The sequence below is a fragment of the Mastigoproctus giganteus genome, chromosome 7, assembly GCF_048544385.1.
Source record: "Mastigoproctus giganteus isolate SK-2022 chromosome 7, ASM4854438v1, whole genome shotgun sequence".
Classification (NCBI taxonomy): domain Eukaryota; kingdom Metazoa; phylum Arthropoda; class Arachnida; order Uropygi; family Thelyphonidae; genus Mastigoproctus; species Mastigoproctus giganteus.
Window position 1 is genome coordinate 52,529,417 of NC_143581.1, and position 18,144 is coordinate 52,547,560.

General features: G+C 38.3%; 1 protein-coding gene across 5 annotated transcripts in view; it reads right to left on the bottom strand.

Annotated features, from left to right (window-relative positions):
• Nucleotides 1–18,144, bottom strand: part of LOC150082893 (AP-1 complex subunit gamma-1-like) — a 489,084-nt gene that overhangs the window by 234,843 nt on the left and 236,097 nt on the right. For 4 of the 5 annotated variants that reach the window (XM_090377666.1, XM_090377665.1, XM_090377661.1 and 1 more), the window contains exon 11: nucleotides 4,742–4,771. The exons of the other annotated variant lie outside the window; for it this stretch is intronic. In XM_090377666.1, the coding sequence (XP_090233792.1) occupies nucleotides 4,742–4,771 (30 nt within the window). The remainder of the gene's footprint in view (nucleotides 1–4,741; nucleotides 4,772–18,144) is intronic. 5 annotated transcript variants of the gene reach the window in all.

Sequence of the window (18,144 nt, forward strand, 5' to 3'; positions counted from 1 at the left end):
TCCAGCTCACTGCCAATGTTTACTTTACCTACATCATTCTCCTTCCTGAATAACTCCTCATGCGTGAATGTAGATGCAAAATACTCATTTAGATTGTTAGCCACCTGAGCAGGATCCTCAACTGTTGAAGCATTAATATCCAGTGGACCAATCTGATTCATCCCTTTCCTTCTTGAGTTTAAATAGGTAAAGAACTCTTTTCTGTTTTTCTTTGCGTCCTTTGCCAAGGATTTTTTGTAGTCTGCCTTTGCCTGCCTAATCTCCTTTGTGACTTGGTTACAGACCAACTTATATCTATCATAGGCTTCCATGTCACCCATTAATTTGTATGTATCCCATGCATTTTTCTTCTCTGCCACATGTCTCATTAGTTCATCTGACAACCATTTAGGCCTAAACCTTGAACAATATTTCTTAGTTGGTATGTAAAGCCTGGTAGCCTCCAAGATTAGTTCCTTGAATGCTTCCCATTTTGAGTTTGCTGTTGGTAACATCATCAGATGGTCCCACTGTATAGAATTTAAATACTGTCTCAGACCATCATAGTCGCCTTTACGAAAACAAAAACCCTTCCCTTTACCTCTGATGGTAGTTACCTAATTGAGTAAATCCCACATCAACACACTGTGATCACTGCCACCTAGTGGTTCATTTATCTGCAGATTCTTAATGCATGAAGAATCACTACGGATAATCAGATCAAGAGTATTGCTCCCTCTTGTTGCCTCACGAACATGCTGATGTAGAAAACAATCATCCAATAAATCCACAAAAGCCTTGCTAGTGTGCGAGTGACCAACCCACAAATTCCAGTCAATATCTGAGAAATTAAAATCACCCAATATAAGACTCTCTGATTTACTGGCCCACTCTATTTCCCTGTACAATATCTTATTATACTCATCAGAGTCATTAGGCCTATAGCACACTCCTACTCTCAATTTTGATTTCCCTATGCTTATGTCACACCAAACTGACTTGACACTGCCCTGTCCATCGATGTCGACTGGCTTCACTTCCTTGGACTTTGTGTTTCTTAACTAATAACATAACCCCTCCTCTCCTCCTGTCCTGTCTATCCTTTCTATACACATTGTATTCCACAAATTCCAGTTCCGCATTCCTTATATCTGTGTGACACAATGTCTCTGATATCTCAACAATATCTGCCTTCGATGTTTTGAGCAATACCTCAAATTCATCAAATTTATTTACCAAACTCCTAGCATTGGTGTACACGCAGTTATACATGCACCTGTTTCTATTCTTGGCTACCCTAACACAACCCATGTGTTTACTTGTACCGCAATGACTCCCAGCAGTCTCTGAAATATCCTGCATCTTGTTTTTCAGGCTTCTGCTCATTTCAATAGAAGCAGTGCAAGAATCACTTCCACCTCTGCCAGTGGCTACTGTTAATCTATTAGTCCTTGTATCCCCCCAACTAGCAGTTTTCCGACCCACCTAACTCTGCCTCGACAGCATCAGCAAAAATTCTTGCACCCTTTCTATTTAAGTGTATCCGATCCCTGTAGAAGCAATCTCTCCTGTTAACAAGTACAGTCCAGGCTGAAAAAAATTCTACCCCTTGAGCCTTGCACAATCCCTCCAGGGCCAAATTGATCGACAAGGCTCTCATCATATACTCCCTCCTATCGTGTCTGGGCAGAATTGCAGACACTTTCAAATTCAACCCTAATTCACGGCTTTTTTTCAACAGATTTTGCTAGCAGGGACAAGGAGGTGATTATCCTTTTGTACAGGGCAATAATCAGGCCACACCTTGAGTACTGTGTGCAGGTCTGGAAGCCTCATTTTAAGAAGGATGTAGAGTTGCTAGTACAAGTATGAAGAATGGCAGCAAAATTGGTGAGGGGAACAAAGGGGTGCTCTTACCAAGAAAGGCCTTAGTTCTGCAAATTACAGCACCTGGAGACTAGGCACGTGCAAGGTGATCTGATTAAGATGTATAAGGCCTTCAACGGGTTGAGCAAGCTCAATTCTGATGGATTCCTCCTCTTGCTCAGATAAAAAACTTGAGGGGAGGGGGCATGGATTCAAATTGAGGAAAAACAGTTGTACAATAGATGTGAGGAAATTTGCCTTTCGCCAGCTGGTAGTTGATTGCTGGAACAGACTTCCATCTCTGGTTGTGGAAGTTGATAGCTTAAATAAATTTAAGGCTGAGCTAGACAGGCATCTGAAGTGAATAGATGGATGAAATGGGAGGAGTTCCCCCCCTTTGGCTGATGCTGCATAAGCTTGCTTACTTGCATTATATGCCTCAACTAATGCTAATGTTACTTATTCTCAGCAGATGCCACACAGACGGCACCATTTGGGGTGCAAAAAATGGGGTGCAACATGTCACTTCAGATGCATTTCTTGCACTCACACCTAGATTTCTTCCTGTCAAACTCTTGTGCCATCAGTGAAGAACGTGGTGAGTCAAAGATAAACACAAAGATACAAAAGCAAATGGAGTGCTGCAATGTTAGCCGATTATTACTGAATGGAGAAAAGGGTTGCTCCCGATGCTGAATACAAGCAAAAGGCGAAAAGGTCCTGTGTTTGAAACAGGTATGTTCGTAGTTACATCTTACTGCCATAAAAATACCTCGTAAAAATATATAAAAAAACTACTTTTTTTGAAAACAAGAGCGGATCTACCATTTTAAGCACTATTTCCATGTTTATAATCCCAAAATCTATAAAAGTAAACTTACTTTTATGCCCGTAACAAGACCCAAAATTTTGTTCAGTGTAATCTGCTTTAGTTTGCCTAATTCTCTTATTTGTCAAACAAGCTTTTCTTCAAATTAAAAAAAAAAAAAAGAAAGAAACAGTTTATTACTGAGGAAAAAAAGGGTAACTGCAAACAGATATTAACTTAATTGACAGAGGAAAATTATCATTAAGGTTGCAGTGCTGTGCCATCACCTGGAATTACCTTGACAGGAATGGAATTATGAGGTATTCACACAGCAAGTGTTATTAGGGAGAAATCATGTTTATCAAACATATGAACTACAACCGTGATGACTGCTACAAAACAACTTACTGAAAGAATAATTCTGTCTAATTATTTAAACTTTGTAATGCATTTCACATAGTTCCACAAACAATTTTTGTAGATGCAATCTGCTATAGTGGAATATACGTTATGTGCTTTATTCTTGATGGGTATTCGATAACAACACTAAACAGTGCGAACAAATTTAATTTCAAAGTATGGTGATAGTATAAAGATAAGCAAGATGATTAACAACAAGCAGGGTATGCTACATTGATGACATCTATAAATTATTCATATGGCCTGGAAAACTATGCTTAAGACAGAACACTGATTAAATAGTAATAATCTCCATTTTGCAATAGTAATCCCAGCTTAACTTATTACCCAAGAATAACAACAAACTTATAATAGCCGAATATGAAGGAGGTTGAGTTTCAATATGGAGCTCAATCAAAACTTGTACTGAGTGTTTAGAAGCACAAGAGAATAATGGCCATATTGTGCTTTTCTTGAATTTTGGTGCAATACCATCTGATTTGAAAGCCAGATATATTTACAATTCTGAAAAGTCTGTATGAGTCCAATTCATTTCAGAAATACAAAGAATTCTCTTAAGGTCATCTATTCCTCTACCTGCTGAGGTGTGAAAGATCCAGTTGATGTGACAGAAACTGGAATGCTTACTGTTTTGCAAGCAAGTGCAAATGTATTGATATGTAAGCACTATGAGAATATGCTTTATTTTAGTGAAGAGCAACAGATGAACATTCAGGTGGGTTTTCTCAGTACACTAAAAATGTGTTAGGCAGATATGACCAATAATACAACTAGAAAAAAAATGAGACACATGACCAATGATACAACCAGAAAAAATCAGACAGATATGACCAATGCATGCCGTAGCAAGAATAACTTCTTCTTGTCTACTGATATCACAAGTCTACAGATGTGGGTTATGTTTTATTTATGCGAGCCTGTTATTAGTTTGGGCATGCATTGTTTGCATCCTTCAAGCTTGATATGTGACTAAAATAGATATGAAATCAACAAATAAAAATTTGTATTTGATATGTATCAGTTGGGTGTTTTGCTGCTAGTTTACCATTCTATTTCCAAGAATCATGGAATGAACTGGAACCTAACAAAAAAATATTTATTGCATTTCTTTAAGGTTAATTAGTACAGATAGATATATACTAATTAATAGAAGGTGATAAACTTAACTGGGTAGCAGATTGCAGGCTAGTTTCTTTCTGCTTGAGTTCGGATTTCTTATCTATTGATGCCATCTTTTAGAATGTAGTATCAATAATACAAGAATAACAGTCAAGTTCAAAATTTGAATATATAATGCACTTCATACTCTTCAAATTAAATACTAATAAATATCAAATACTCTTTTTGCACAAAAATGACATCAGATACACACAAAACACGCACACAACTGTGTGTGCCATGGAGCAGCAGAACATAAATTTCCAGAATCAGCCTTCATTTTAACACAAATACCGATAGATCATGCAACACTGACAGCTAAGCATTTCAGTCATTCTTTCATTCACAAAGTATATGTTCTTTCCTCAATTCTTACAAATGACAATTGTTTACATTTAAGCATTGCTGCATGCTCACCATTTTCCAAAAACTTTAGTTTTAAATTTTACATGAAAATTTTGTATTATTCAGTCTATTGCAGAACAAGAGCGTTTAAATTTTTAAACATACCGTGTAGAGGCAAAAGATGCTGAGACTGGTCTGTAATAAGAGATAATCAACTTTACCTTGAAATTTATTTGAATACATCACTGAATTAAATAACATTAATTTCTAAGTCAAAAGTTATGAAATATTGAAACATAAAACTAGTAATGTCAAAAATTTCTGAACCAAAATTGCAAATCTGCAGTAAAGGTTTATGAGAAATTTAGAGTATGTTCATGTTATTGCACAACCAAAAAAATCATAAAGGTATGGAGTCTACAAGTCAAATCTTCCAGAAACACTGTTAGAGCATTCAGTACAGGCAGACCCAGCAATAGGAGACAGGGTCTGAAGCAAGTCAGAATGTATGCATTTCCTTAAGAATTTCATATAAATAAATATTTTCTAATCAGTGCAATTTCAATGTTACCACACTTATTTGGGCAAAGGTAAAGCATTATGTTGATAACTGTGAAATAGCGCGCACACACACACACACACACACACACACACACACACACACACACACACACACACACACACACACACACACACAATTTCATTTTTTTATTTATTTTTATTGTATATTTTTTAAATTCATTATTATTATTTTTTTATTATTTTATTTTTTTAAATTCCACTAATGGAAAAGCTGCTTAAAATATAACTGGCCATGGTCCTGGGGAAGCATATGTCATCACCAGTACACACATTTTGAGAGTGAATCCATATGTTACCAAATGAAATGCTTAGCCCATTGTTAACTGGGACTGGTATATTGACTACTTCAAGCATTTGCAATGAAGATGTAAACTCCACTGGCCCCCGAGGTGTTATATCAGAGTACAAAAAAGACCATCCACTCAACTTTTATTTCAATAGCTATTTGTAGCCTCCAGCAGTTTGTGCTAAGATTATGGAGCATAGTACATATACAAAATAATAATATTTAAAATAAAAAAAGGGAAATATCCAAAAGTCAGCAGCATTCCCTTATTTATCCCACATTTGAATACTTTGAATACACCCATTTAACTTTCTTTTAAGTAGCTATATTCAAATAAGTGATAATCTGAATGCTTTGAAATAAACACCACTATCCATGACATATAAAGCTGAATTTATTTCATGGTAGATGCAATTCCTGAAATATGAAAGAATGACCAACTATACACAGAACTAAAATATAGTGTTAAGATATTTAACTGTATAAAAGGCATGTTCTGAAACCTATACAATTCCCTGATCACATTAGCATTAGTAGAGGTATACAATGACCAAAAAAAAAAAAAAAAAAAAATTCCCATTTCGCCCATCCCTTAACTCTAAAATTTGACCAGTTCTTCCTTGAATTTATTTAAGCTATCAAATTTCATGACAGATGGAAGTTAATTCCAGCAATCAACCACCCGCTGGCTAAAGGCAAATTTCCGCATGTCTATTTTGCAAATGCCTTTCCTAAATTTGAATTTATGTCCCCTCGGGTTCGCCATCTGGGCAAGAATTCCATCGACAAGATGCCATACATCTTCTCCCCTTTCTTGCTATTTTCTTTGACATCTTTCACATCATCTAAGAAAAGGGAGAAGATTTCATAAGTCTCCTGCCTTTTCTTACTTACCTTTCATAACTTTCTCTTCCACCCTTTTACAGCTTTCTGTTCCACCTTTTCTTACCTTTCATGCCATTCTCTTTCACTCTTTCTTACTTCTCGTACATCATAACAACTCATTTAATGTCATGATTACAGGTAAAATATAGGGCTTAGCATGAATGCAATGGCAAGGAATAATTAATAAAATAAATTTATAAAAGACTGCCAAACAGTTAAAGTTAGGAGGTGGGTAGATGATATAAATTCAGCTTATACATCCTGCAGAGTGATGTTTTATTTTAAAACATTCAGTTTATAGTACCTGTGTATGTTACAACTATAGTTATCCAAAACAAACAAACAAGGGAAATTCTTGATTATAAGCCAATGATAACCTGCCAAGTGAATTTATCAAAATTAGGCTTTTAAATATAACCCTTTATTAATATATACTTTATTCAGAAGGGTGGGCAAAATTATTCCTAGACTATGGGAGAAATACATGTACATATGTGAAATTAAGTTTTACTAGTGGAACAGTGATCTCTTTGACAGTATTATTAAATATGCTTGTATCAACCTCGATTAATCCAATTCTGAATAAACTGATGACATAGAAGATGATAGTTAGCTACGCATAGGTGAAGTGGAAGGAACTGCTCTTCTTTCTGATTCAACAATGATGCACATAGCAGGATTAGGATCCAGTAACATGTAATCTTGGTAAGAAAAGATGGATAACAGTATCTAAAATCTTCTTATATTTCCTTACACTGGATTACATCTAGCTTAAAATTCCATTCTCGTGCATCCTTTTCACTAGCAAGATCAACATACTTAAACAAGATTCCGTGTATTTTCATAACTGTTTCAATTTTTCAAGCATCTTATTTAATGTGTGCACTCTTGCCCCCACACTTTTTTTTTTTTTTTTTTTTTTTCCCCAACCAAATGTACTAAAACACATCACATGTGCACAGACACTTGTTAACCACTCACATAGCTTTTCAGAATCAGCCATTTAGCTACTTTTGTACAGATTAGTGACATTGCAGTGTCATTCTCTACTAAAATGCAAGATCAACCAGTCTTTCTTGTGACCTTGTACTTGTAAAGTATATATCAAAGACAGCTCTTTATTTCAGCTTTGAGAAACTGCACTCTGCCACTGCTACTGTAACTGGCACAAGCATAATTCTTAAAATACTTCTGTTGTTCTTGTTGTTGGTTTTTAGGCACATCAGCAACTTAGGTCACACTGTGCTACTGGGTATTACATCTACACTGCTTACACATTTCACCTCAGTCACCTTATTTTTGTAGCAGTAGGAGCCACATCATAGCACAAAATTTAAATTATAGTTGTGTGTAATTGTATGCATGTGATCATAACACAAATAATCAGCATTATAAAAATATACAAAGAAATGAAATGGCATGTGAATCAAAGAGAAAAAAAAACTGTACGTAGCAAGGTTAAGAAAATTGTATTCGATTGAACATTTTGATCAAGAAGCATTAAATGATAAACTGAGTATACTAATAAAGCAAGCAACAAAAGGGTGTTAGCGTAGGAACAAGATTTTCAAAATGATTCATAGAAATGATTTGAAATCAAACAAAAGCTAACGTAATCCAAGCTGAAAGTTGTTGAATTAGTGACAAAAGCTACCAAGGCCATTTGCACCTATTAAAATCATGAAAAAAAAATCATGTTTTATTTTTAAGACTTTGTAGTCCTAAAAGCAATAATATTTATTAATTTGGAGAAGGTGAAGATTTCTTCAATGGTTTGTCTGTCTTCTAGAGCACACTGTAGAGATAAGATTGCATATAAGTGTAAGAGCAATGCTATTTTTCATTCATTAGAATATCATAAAATATACTGGAAAGTCTATAGTTAAGTGGAATACTGCAAGCTGGCACTAGCAACTAGTGCATGGGGATGGTGAATTCTTCTCTGGTAAGCAGATACAGTTGAATTAAGTAACTGTGGCCAATAACCTCAATTATTTCAGATAAAACCTGTTCCATTGCTTAGTAACAGTATTTATATTAAAAATTTATTATTTACTTCTTAACAGATTTTCTGCCGCTGCTCTACTTATTTCTTTAATGAAAAGATTGTAACATATATGGTATTTGAGAGGAACAACAAACTGAAGCATATCACATTTTTGGCTGAAGAACCTGCACGCTCATTTTCCATAATTCCAGAATATCCTGCAATCCAGCAAAAATTTAACTTCCTGCTCTTTCCCCTTAAGTTGTGCTAACAAACTTAAGATTGTTTTATGGTTGGGTATGTTGGAAGTTGGCATTGAAGTGCATGTATTAAACTTAGAGAACTGGTATATATATATATATTAAGCTTCACAGGAATAATGAAGGCTTGATATTTTCCAAAGTTAAGAGAATAGCAGATAACTCTGCAGGGAAAACAATGCATTAATTAATGTTTTTCATGGTGACTATGGCAAGGACACGCCTGGAAGTATAGTGACTAAATTTAGGTTCTACTGAGTGGATAACTATTGTCATATCAATCAACATTGTTATATCAATACTGACAGTTCAGTTTTCTTCTGGTTTATTTTGGTAAATGTTTTCCCATTTTGGTTCATACAGATATTCTCACACTTGATGATCTGGGAGGCTTCTTATCTTTGTAGCACAGTTCAAAAGAATTTCTCATCAAAGAGCACATGCAGGTTCCAAGACCTCTGTATATTTGCTACAAACAGGTGACAGTAAGGAAGGCTCCTAATGAAATTCTTATGCCATTATAATAGATTGGATCCAGCTGAAGAACAGATGGGTTGTTTTGTTTGTTATTTGGTTTTTAGGAGCATTAGCAACTAAGGCCATATTGCTCCGGGGATATGTGGTGGTCATTCCCTGACCTTTCCACATCCTCTGTATTTGTTGGTCACGGGCTCGAACCCCGGTCTAATCAAGAAGCGTGTGACTATGCACTGCTGCTTCTGCCCACCTGGCTACGGAGGCACCTCAGAACAGATGGGAGCACCATAGTCAAGTCATGATCTAATCAGAGCTCAATACAGATGCAGAAGGGTGTAACAATCAGCTCTCCCATTACAAGGCAGATATTGTTCTCAGAAGATTTTTCTTTAGAGAAACCATAAAAATGTGTTTTACATGCTACATAAAATTTAATTTGTTGCCTACGAGGAAACCAAGAAGAAATTTAATGGTACATTTATTCAGAATTCTTTGAGAGTTGAGGGTGACGCTTATATTAGGACATAATTGATGTTTTATACAAAAATGAAACGCAATATTTTTTTAAACAGAGATGCGATAACCATTATCTTTGACCCACGTATCTATTTTACTTAATGTGCACATATTTTATGAATGATAGCAAACGGCAAAATCAACGACATACAGGTCATATACAGGGTGTTTCAAAAGTGATAGTCAATAATTTAAAGGTGAACTGTACAGACTACAATATGCAAAAAAAGCCTAGTAAACATGGGTCCTTAAGTGAATCATTTTCTAGATATTGCACATTTCTAGTTGGGATCCACCACTGACTTGTTTGTTTAGGTTAGATTATGCTCATTCTCTCCCTTTCCCCTCTCTCAATGCTCCAAGACTTAGCAAGCATACTGGTACTTGTCAAAGGATAGTCAACGTGGAAAGAGGTTACAGCAACGAAGAGTATGCTGACATACACTTCATATATGGTAAAAAAGAAGAGAACAAAATCCAAGAATTTCAACAAGGAGGGTTGCTCTGCAAGAGAGTGTACTGAGTCATAGCAGTGTGTGGCGAATTTTACATCGGCAGTTACTATACCCCTACCATATCCAGCGGGTACAAGGTCTCGGGGATACAGACTACCCTCCCAGAGTGAACTTCTGCCAGTGGATGCAACAAGAGTGTTCTGAACCCAATTTTTAAACATTTTGTTTACTGACGAAGCTGGGTTTACTCATGCTGGTATTTTTAATTTTCATAACTGTCACGTTTGGTCTGATGAAAATCCTAATGCAATTCACGAGTCATGACTACTAAGAGACCTTATAATTGGACCACATTTTCTGCCAAATAGACTAACAGGAGAGCTGTACCTTCAGTTTCTGCAGAATGTTCTTCCAGACCTCATTGATGATGATGATAATGTTCCACTTCAGCAATGCCAGAACATGTGGTTTATGCATGATGGTGCACTAGCACATTTTCCTCAAGTTGTGACTTGGTATCTAACTAGAAGGTATGGTCAACGTTGGATAGGTAGAGGTGGGCCTGTAATGCGGCCCCCCAGATCACCAGACTTAAATTCTATGAATTTTTGTATCTGGGTCATGTAAAAAGCTTGGTGTACACTTCTGACATTAACACAGTTGAGGAATTGCAGCATCGGGTTGAAGGAGCCTTTCAGCAAATCAGAAATAACCCAGGACTGCCCAAGAGGATTTGCAACTCAATGCAGAGAAAACTACAAAACTGCATAAGGAAGCAAGGACAGCATTTTGAATACTTTTGTAACATCCTGTAACATGTAATATCTGTAAAATCCTGTGGTGTTGAAACCAAAAATTAAAAATGTATTATCTTATGTTCAATAAAACCATCCTTGGCAAAGGATTTACAGCTTTCTGCTAAACTAGTGCTCCCATAGTCAGTGGTGGATCTTAACAGAAAATGATCATCTCGAAAACAGTTCATTTTGGCCAGATGTTCACTGGGACTTTTTTGCTTATTTTAGTTTGTACTTTTCACCTTTAAATTATTGACCATCACTTTTGAAACACCCTGTATAAACAGTATGGGGCAAGCATCTAGTTAGAATTTAATTCACACTGAAAGAAATTTAATTGTATATTTTATCAGAATTCTTTGAGAGTTCAAGAAAATTGGTATAGTAAGCAAGTTATGCTCTTAGTTAAGAATCACATATAATCTATGGCAGTTCATCCTTTGACATGGGTGGCCAGTGCAATGTTGAGTCATTTTGACATGACATGAGCACTGGGAAAGCTAAAACGAGAGTAGGGTTATGTTATAGGCCTAATGACTCTGATGAGTTATTTGGTTTTTAGGAGCATTAGCAACTAAGGCCATATTGCTCCGGGATATGCAGTGGTGATTCCCTGACCTTTCCGCATCTTCCATATTTGGTAGTGACGGGCTCGAACCCCGGTCTAATCAAGAAACGTGTGCTACGCACTGCTGCTCCTTCCCACCTGGCTATGGAGGCGCCACTCTGATGAGTACAAGTGCACGATATAGGAAGACTAAGGTGCAGCGGTCTGCTCCCCATTTATTGGAAGAGATTGCACATAGGAGGTTCAATCTCCTTGTGCACTTGGTGTGTAGTTGACGGATATGTGGTAGAAATGTCAACTTCTTATCAAATATGAGCCCCAAGAATTTTGTGTCGGGTGCTACTGGAATGATGTTTTGTCTGAGTTTAATTCCAATTCAGGGTGAAGGTTCCGTTTGTGACAAAAGTGTGAACAGACAGCCTTCTGTGAAGAGAATCTGAAACCATTAACCATTGCCCAAGAGTTGATGCAGTTAATGGCATGCTGCATTGTCTTTCGATGACCCTCATATTGCATGACTGCGAAAAGATGCTAAAGTCATCTACAAAGAGGGCACTGTTTATGGTTGGAGGAAGTTGTTCAGTAAGAGTTTACTTTGATGGCAAAAAGTGTAACACTTAGAACTGATCCTTGTGGAACTCCCTCTTCTTGGCAAAATAGCCTAGAGAGAGTGGATCATACACAAACTTGGAAAGACCAGTTAGAAGGAAGTTCTTAATAAAGATGGCAATGTGTCCTCTAAGACCAAAGTTATATATGTATTTTAAGATTCCATATCTCCAAGCCGTATCATACGCTTTTCCATGTCAAAGAAACCTAGCACCTGGTGCTCCCGTTTCAGGAAAGCATCACTTATAGATGTTTCCAGCCAGATTAAATGGTCGAGTGTTGACCTGTTCCTTCAGAAGCCTTACTGTGTCCTGGAAAGGTCGTTAGCTTCTCAATACCACATAAGGCGAGCGTTGACAATTCTTTCCAGGATTTTGCACAAGCAGCTGGTCAGAGCAATAGAACAGTAATTTTTTTGGTATTTTTGGATCCTTTCTCGGTTTCGGAAAGGCAATGATGATTGCCATATGCCATGAGTCAAGAAAGTGCTCTTCAGCATAGATTCTATTATAGAGACAGAGCAAGAGATCAATGGATTCTGAGGAAAGATGTTTAGTCATCGCATAATGGATGTAATCTGGCCCAACGGCACTTGCCATGGATAGGGAGAGGCCACTTTCAGCTCCCACTGTGTAAAAGGCTGATTGCATTCCTCACTGCCATTTGAAGACAGCTTGAGTTGCTGTTTTTCTAATCTGTGTTTGAGGGCCAGGAACTCTTGGGGGGGGGGTACGATGTTTCTGAAGACACTTGAGCAAATGTCTCTCCAAGAGTGTTCGCAATTGCAGTTAGGCCTGCAATTGTACATCCATTATGTTCAAGGATCAATGAAGGGTGTGATGTGTATATTTGCCCTTCATTTTCCAGACTTTATCCTAAATGGATTTGGGATTGGCAAACTGTGTTAGGGAAGATGCATATCAGATCCAAGATTCCTTTTAGCTCTGAGGTATTTATGTAACATGCTTTAGCATGGGCATGTTTGAAAGCTATTAAATTATCTCTGGTGAGGTATCGACGAAATATTCTCCATGCTTTCTTTTGAGCCTTCCCAGCTGCAGTGCATTCTTCATTCCACCATGGTTTTGGAAAACATGGAAACTGGATTTATGTCCTTGGTATTGCAACTGCCACTGCTTGGATGATACTTTCTGTAATGTGTTTTATTGCCTTGTTAATTGGCTCCTCTGACTGCGGCATTATTAAATGTGGCCAAATGTCTAAAGGCTTCCCAGTCAGCGTGACTGATTTTCTACCGTGATATCCTAGACTGCTGGCATTGTCTCCCATTATAAATGGAGAATAACACGGGAAAGTGATCACACTGCCATAAAGGTTTTCTTCAACCTCCCATGTACACACAGGCGGGAGGGAAGCTGAGCAGATGGAAAGGTCAATGGCAGTAAAGGTATGGGTAGCAATGTGGAAAAAAGTAGATCCCACATTTATAAGTGTCAGATCATTATTTTCAAGCAATTGTTCGATAATCTGACCTCTTCTATTGATGACAGAACTACCCCACAGGGTATTATGTCCATTGAAATCCCCTAATAATAGAAAAGGGGGATGACAGTTGCTTAATGAGATCATCAAGGTCTGCCTGGAGGATGTCGTTCTCAGGTGGCAAATAGATGGAACAAACTGTTAAGAGGAACCCTACTGTAGGACAAACTGCTACAACCTCTAGGTTTGTGGTAAGTGGCATAGCTTGGAGGGGGGGGAATGGTTACCCACAAGGATGGCAACTCCTCTGTGGGTGGGTCCATCTGCAGCTCTATCTTTGCAAATAACTACAGTTACGCAAGGATGCTCATTTGCCTTAAAATATGCCTCCCGTAAGCAAAAGCAAGTTGGCACATGCTTACTCAAAAGAGCCTTGATGTCATTACTATTTCTACAGAATCCAGGACAATTCCATAGTAGAAATTTAAATACCCTTATTTAGATTTATTGGGCCATCTGGTGACTTCCGAAGGGCTAAGGGCTTTTTTTTTTATCAGCCCTGGATTTCTCTTTCTTAGGAAAGGCTGGATGTTGGCCCATATCCATTTCTTCTTCTTCTGCAAAGAGTTCCAGGACTGATTCATCCTGTACCTCCTTATCTTCCACAGCCATTGTTTCTTGGATTACAGGTGGCAGTTCCAATTTCTTTGGAGTTTCTTTATCACTGGTTTTGGAAGTGCTGGAGCATCAGGAGGTGTGGATATAGGAGTGGCAGCTGACTGAGATTTTTGGGTGGGCTTTTGCGAGCTGAATAAATAGTGCGCAATGGGTGGAATTGTCATATCAGTCTGGGTCCTGATAGTACTCTTCCCATAAGGTAACTTGGCGCATGAGGGCTTGGTGCTATTTACTGGTTGGATGCATTTTCTGGCCTCCTGATAGGATATGTTCAGCTGTTTTTATTTTTTGAATTTCTTTTTCGTCCATCTACCGCTGGCATGCTCGAGGGTATGCAGGGTGTTCTCCTTGGCAGTTCGTACAATTTGGCTTAAAAGCTAAACATTCTTTGCTCTTGTGATCTTTAGCACCACAGTGAGCACAGGCAGGGGAGCCATGACAAGCTGTTTGGGAGATGACAAGCTGTTTGGGAGTTGCCATACTTTTGGCATTTAAAACACCTCAGAGGGTTCGGGAGGTAGATCCTCACTGGGCAGTTTAAGTAGCCGGCCTCGATGGAAGTTGGAGGCAGTGGGGTATTGAATATTAGGATGAGAGCTCAGGTAGGGATGGGATTCCCATCCTTCCGCATTGATATTCTCGACAGCTGTCCCTCCTTGGTCTCTCAATGTAGAGCAGATCTCTTCTTCAGAGACATGAAGGTCCCGCTCTGAAATGACACCACGTGAGCAGTTTAGAGTTTTGTGTGGGGGAACAACGATGGGTATCCCCCCCCCCATCGACGTGTCTTTCAGAAGTTGCTGCACATGTTTTTGGCTTGCAGCCTCAACTAAAATGTCTCCTTTTGACGGATTTTGGAGATCCTGCCAACCCATCTAATCCCAAGTGACTGCTCTCCGGTGGAATGGAGAATGAGGAAAAGCAACATCATTGATGGTGGTCTATCCTCAGTTCTGGGTCTTTTTGAATTGGTATTATCGGTGTCTTCGCATTGGTTAGGTAGGGGCCTTGTTGGGGCCCCAGAAGAAAAAAAGGGATTTAAATTACTCATGAGAGCAAGATAAAAATTTCAGATGCTCTAAGTACCTCACCCACCACGGAGCCCTACGAGGGGATGCCCACTCATGAACTAGCAGGTACCGCAAACACAAATGGGATGCCAAGTTCGCTCAGGAGCATCATACCCACATTTCCAATAAGCCTTGATCCCATCCCAGGACCAAAGGGAGGGAGACTTATTGGAACGCAGTTGATCCTAGAAGTAAGAACCACCCGCTGATTGATCTAGTCAGGCTGGTCCAGGACCTCCCGTCTTGTCGAAGCAGGGACTGAAGTGATGTATTAAGGCTGAACCCCTCAACCACCAGGATCCTCCTTTCCTAGTTTCCAACAGGTCACAGCGCACAGCTGCACACACCCGATTTCAACGATGTAACCCTGGAACCAAGGTATGGGCATTAGATCCCAGTGATGATAATCTGGAAGGCCAGCAGCATCACTGGGAGGCCCCCTCACTACATACAGGTGCCCGTGTCGAGGGGTTTGTTTGTGAAGGAGAAATCTTGTCTGCCAATCTGACTGAATACTATGATACAGACACAAAGGAAATGGATGCAAAAAATAATTTTAGTATCATATACTTGGATTTCAGGAGTGCCTTTGATACCGTTGTACATAAAATGACTGCTGTACAAACTGAAGCAATTTGTCATTAAGGGCAAGTTACTGCCTATTGATAAAGAGATGGTTGAATGGTAGAAGACAGAGTAGTTTTAATGGATACTGCTCTAAGTGGACTAATGTTATTAGTGGAGTTCCCAAAGTTCGTGCTGGGCCCATTGTTGTTTTCTATATTTATTAATGACATTGATGAAGATATAGGCCTATGTTTGCAGATGATGCCAAGTATGCTACTGCAAAGTGATCTAGAAAAATTAAGTAGATGGGCAGAGACATGGCAACTGAAAATTAACATTGACAAATGCAAAGTTCTGTATACAGGTACCATTAACCCCAGAGTAACGTACCTACTGTGTTGTACTACACTCAGGGTAGTAAAAAATGAAAAAGATCTGGGGGTAATTGTCCAGTCGGATATGAAATGCTCCAAGCAGTGTAGATAGGCTGCAAGGCCAGATAGTGGATTTTTGTCGATGATACATAGGAATTTTGCTAGCAAGGATAAGGAAGCGATTATTCCATTGTATAAGGAATTTTTGCTAGCAAGGATAAGGAGGCGATTATTCCATTGTATACATCAATGATCCGGTCACATTTTGAGTACTGCATACAAATCTGTAGGCCTCATTTTAGGAAGGATGTAGAGCTGCTGGAATAGGCACAGAGAAGAGCAGTAAGATTGGTGAGGGGAACAAAAGAGTGCTCTTACCAAGAAGGGCTTCAGTTCTGCAAATCGCAGCATCTGGAGACTAGACACCTGCAAGGTGACCTGATCGAAGTGTTAAAAGCTTTGAATGGATTGAGCAAGCTCAATGGATTGATTGCTGGAATAAACTTCCATCTGTTGTTTTGGAAGTGGACAGCTTAAATTCAAGGAGGAAATAGTCAAACTATTGGAGTGAATGGAGAGGTTTAAAGGAAGGTTTTTTTTTTTTTTGGCTGATGCCCTATATAAGCTTGCTTTCTTGCATCACTTGTCATTATCAATACTAATACTAAATTTGATGAATATAAAGTACCAGCCATCAAACATGGTCATTGACATGGGATATCAGAGACATAGTGTCACTCAGACATAAGGGATGTGGAATTTGAATATAGTAAATGTGTATAATGAAAGGGGGTATGCTCTTGGTTAACAAGCACATAAAACCTCAGGCAGTGAGTGTGTTCAGTGGAGATGGGAGGGCAGTGCAATCCTGAGTCAGTTTTAATGTGACACACACACACACACATCGGGAAAACAAAAAATGAGAGTAGGAGTGTGTTATATGCCAAATGAGCACTCTATACAGACAAATAGAGTGGTTCAGTAAATCAGAATGTCTTATAACAGGGGATATAAACTTCCTAGATATTGACTAGAACTTGTGGGTAAGTTACTAGCAAAACAGCAAGGATTCCGGATTTACTGGACACCAGCACATTAGGGAGGCAACAAGAGAAAGCAATACACTTGGCCCAATTATCAGAAGCAAAAATGCATTATGCATTAAAAATATTTTTAATGCAAATTCATCCATTAAAAATATCCAAATAAAGGAACCACTTGGTGGCAGTGATCAGCTCCTTAAAGATGAAACTGCTATCAAGGGTAGTTGGAGGAGGGGTTGCTTTCATCAAGGTGCTTTCACAATGGTCTCAAACAATTTATTTTATATTCAGTGAGACCAACTGATAATATTACTGCTGAAAACCAACTAAAAATTCTAAATGTAAGTAACAGAAGCTACTAGATTATTTATACTACCAACTAAGAGATACTGTTTGAGGATGTCAGGTGAACCAATGAGTCCAGTGACAGAGAAGAAAAATAGACAGCATGCACATAAATTATCAGCATTTATGGAAACCTAGAGTAAGTAAAAAAGTAGTCTGCAAACAAGTCACAAAGAGGATCACTGGCTAAGAAAGGAAGGGAAAAAAAAGTAGAAAAGACTTCCTTACTGATGCAAAGAACAGAAGAAAACAGATGGAACACATTGGTCTGCTAGAAAAGATTGTTTGAGGATTTATTAGGTGCACTGGCATCTATGGCCATAGTGCTCCAGCTAGAAAAGAAAAGATTGGTTTTACCACTGATGATCATGTTCAGGTTGCTGACAAACTGAAGAGACATTTTGCATTTACATTCACATGAGTAATTTTTTAGGGATAGAATGCCAAAAGTATATCAAATTCTAACAGGGAGCTAAATGATTTTGTGATAACCGAGAGGAATGTGTAAGAGAAATTGCTGAAACTAAAATTGAATAAGACAACTGCAGTAGGTAGTGGGAACTTTCCAAGAATACTACATATTTAAGCACAATATCTGCTCAGGCATTGTCTGCAGTAGACGTGAG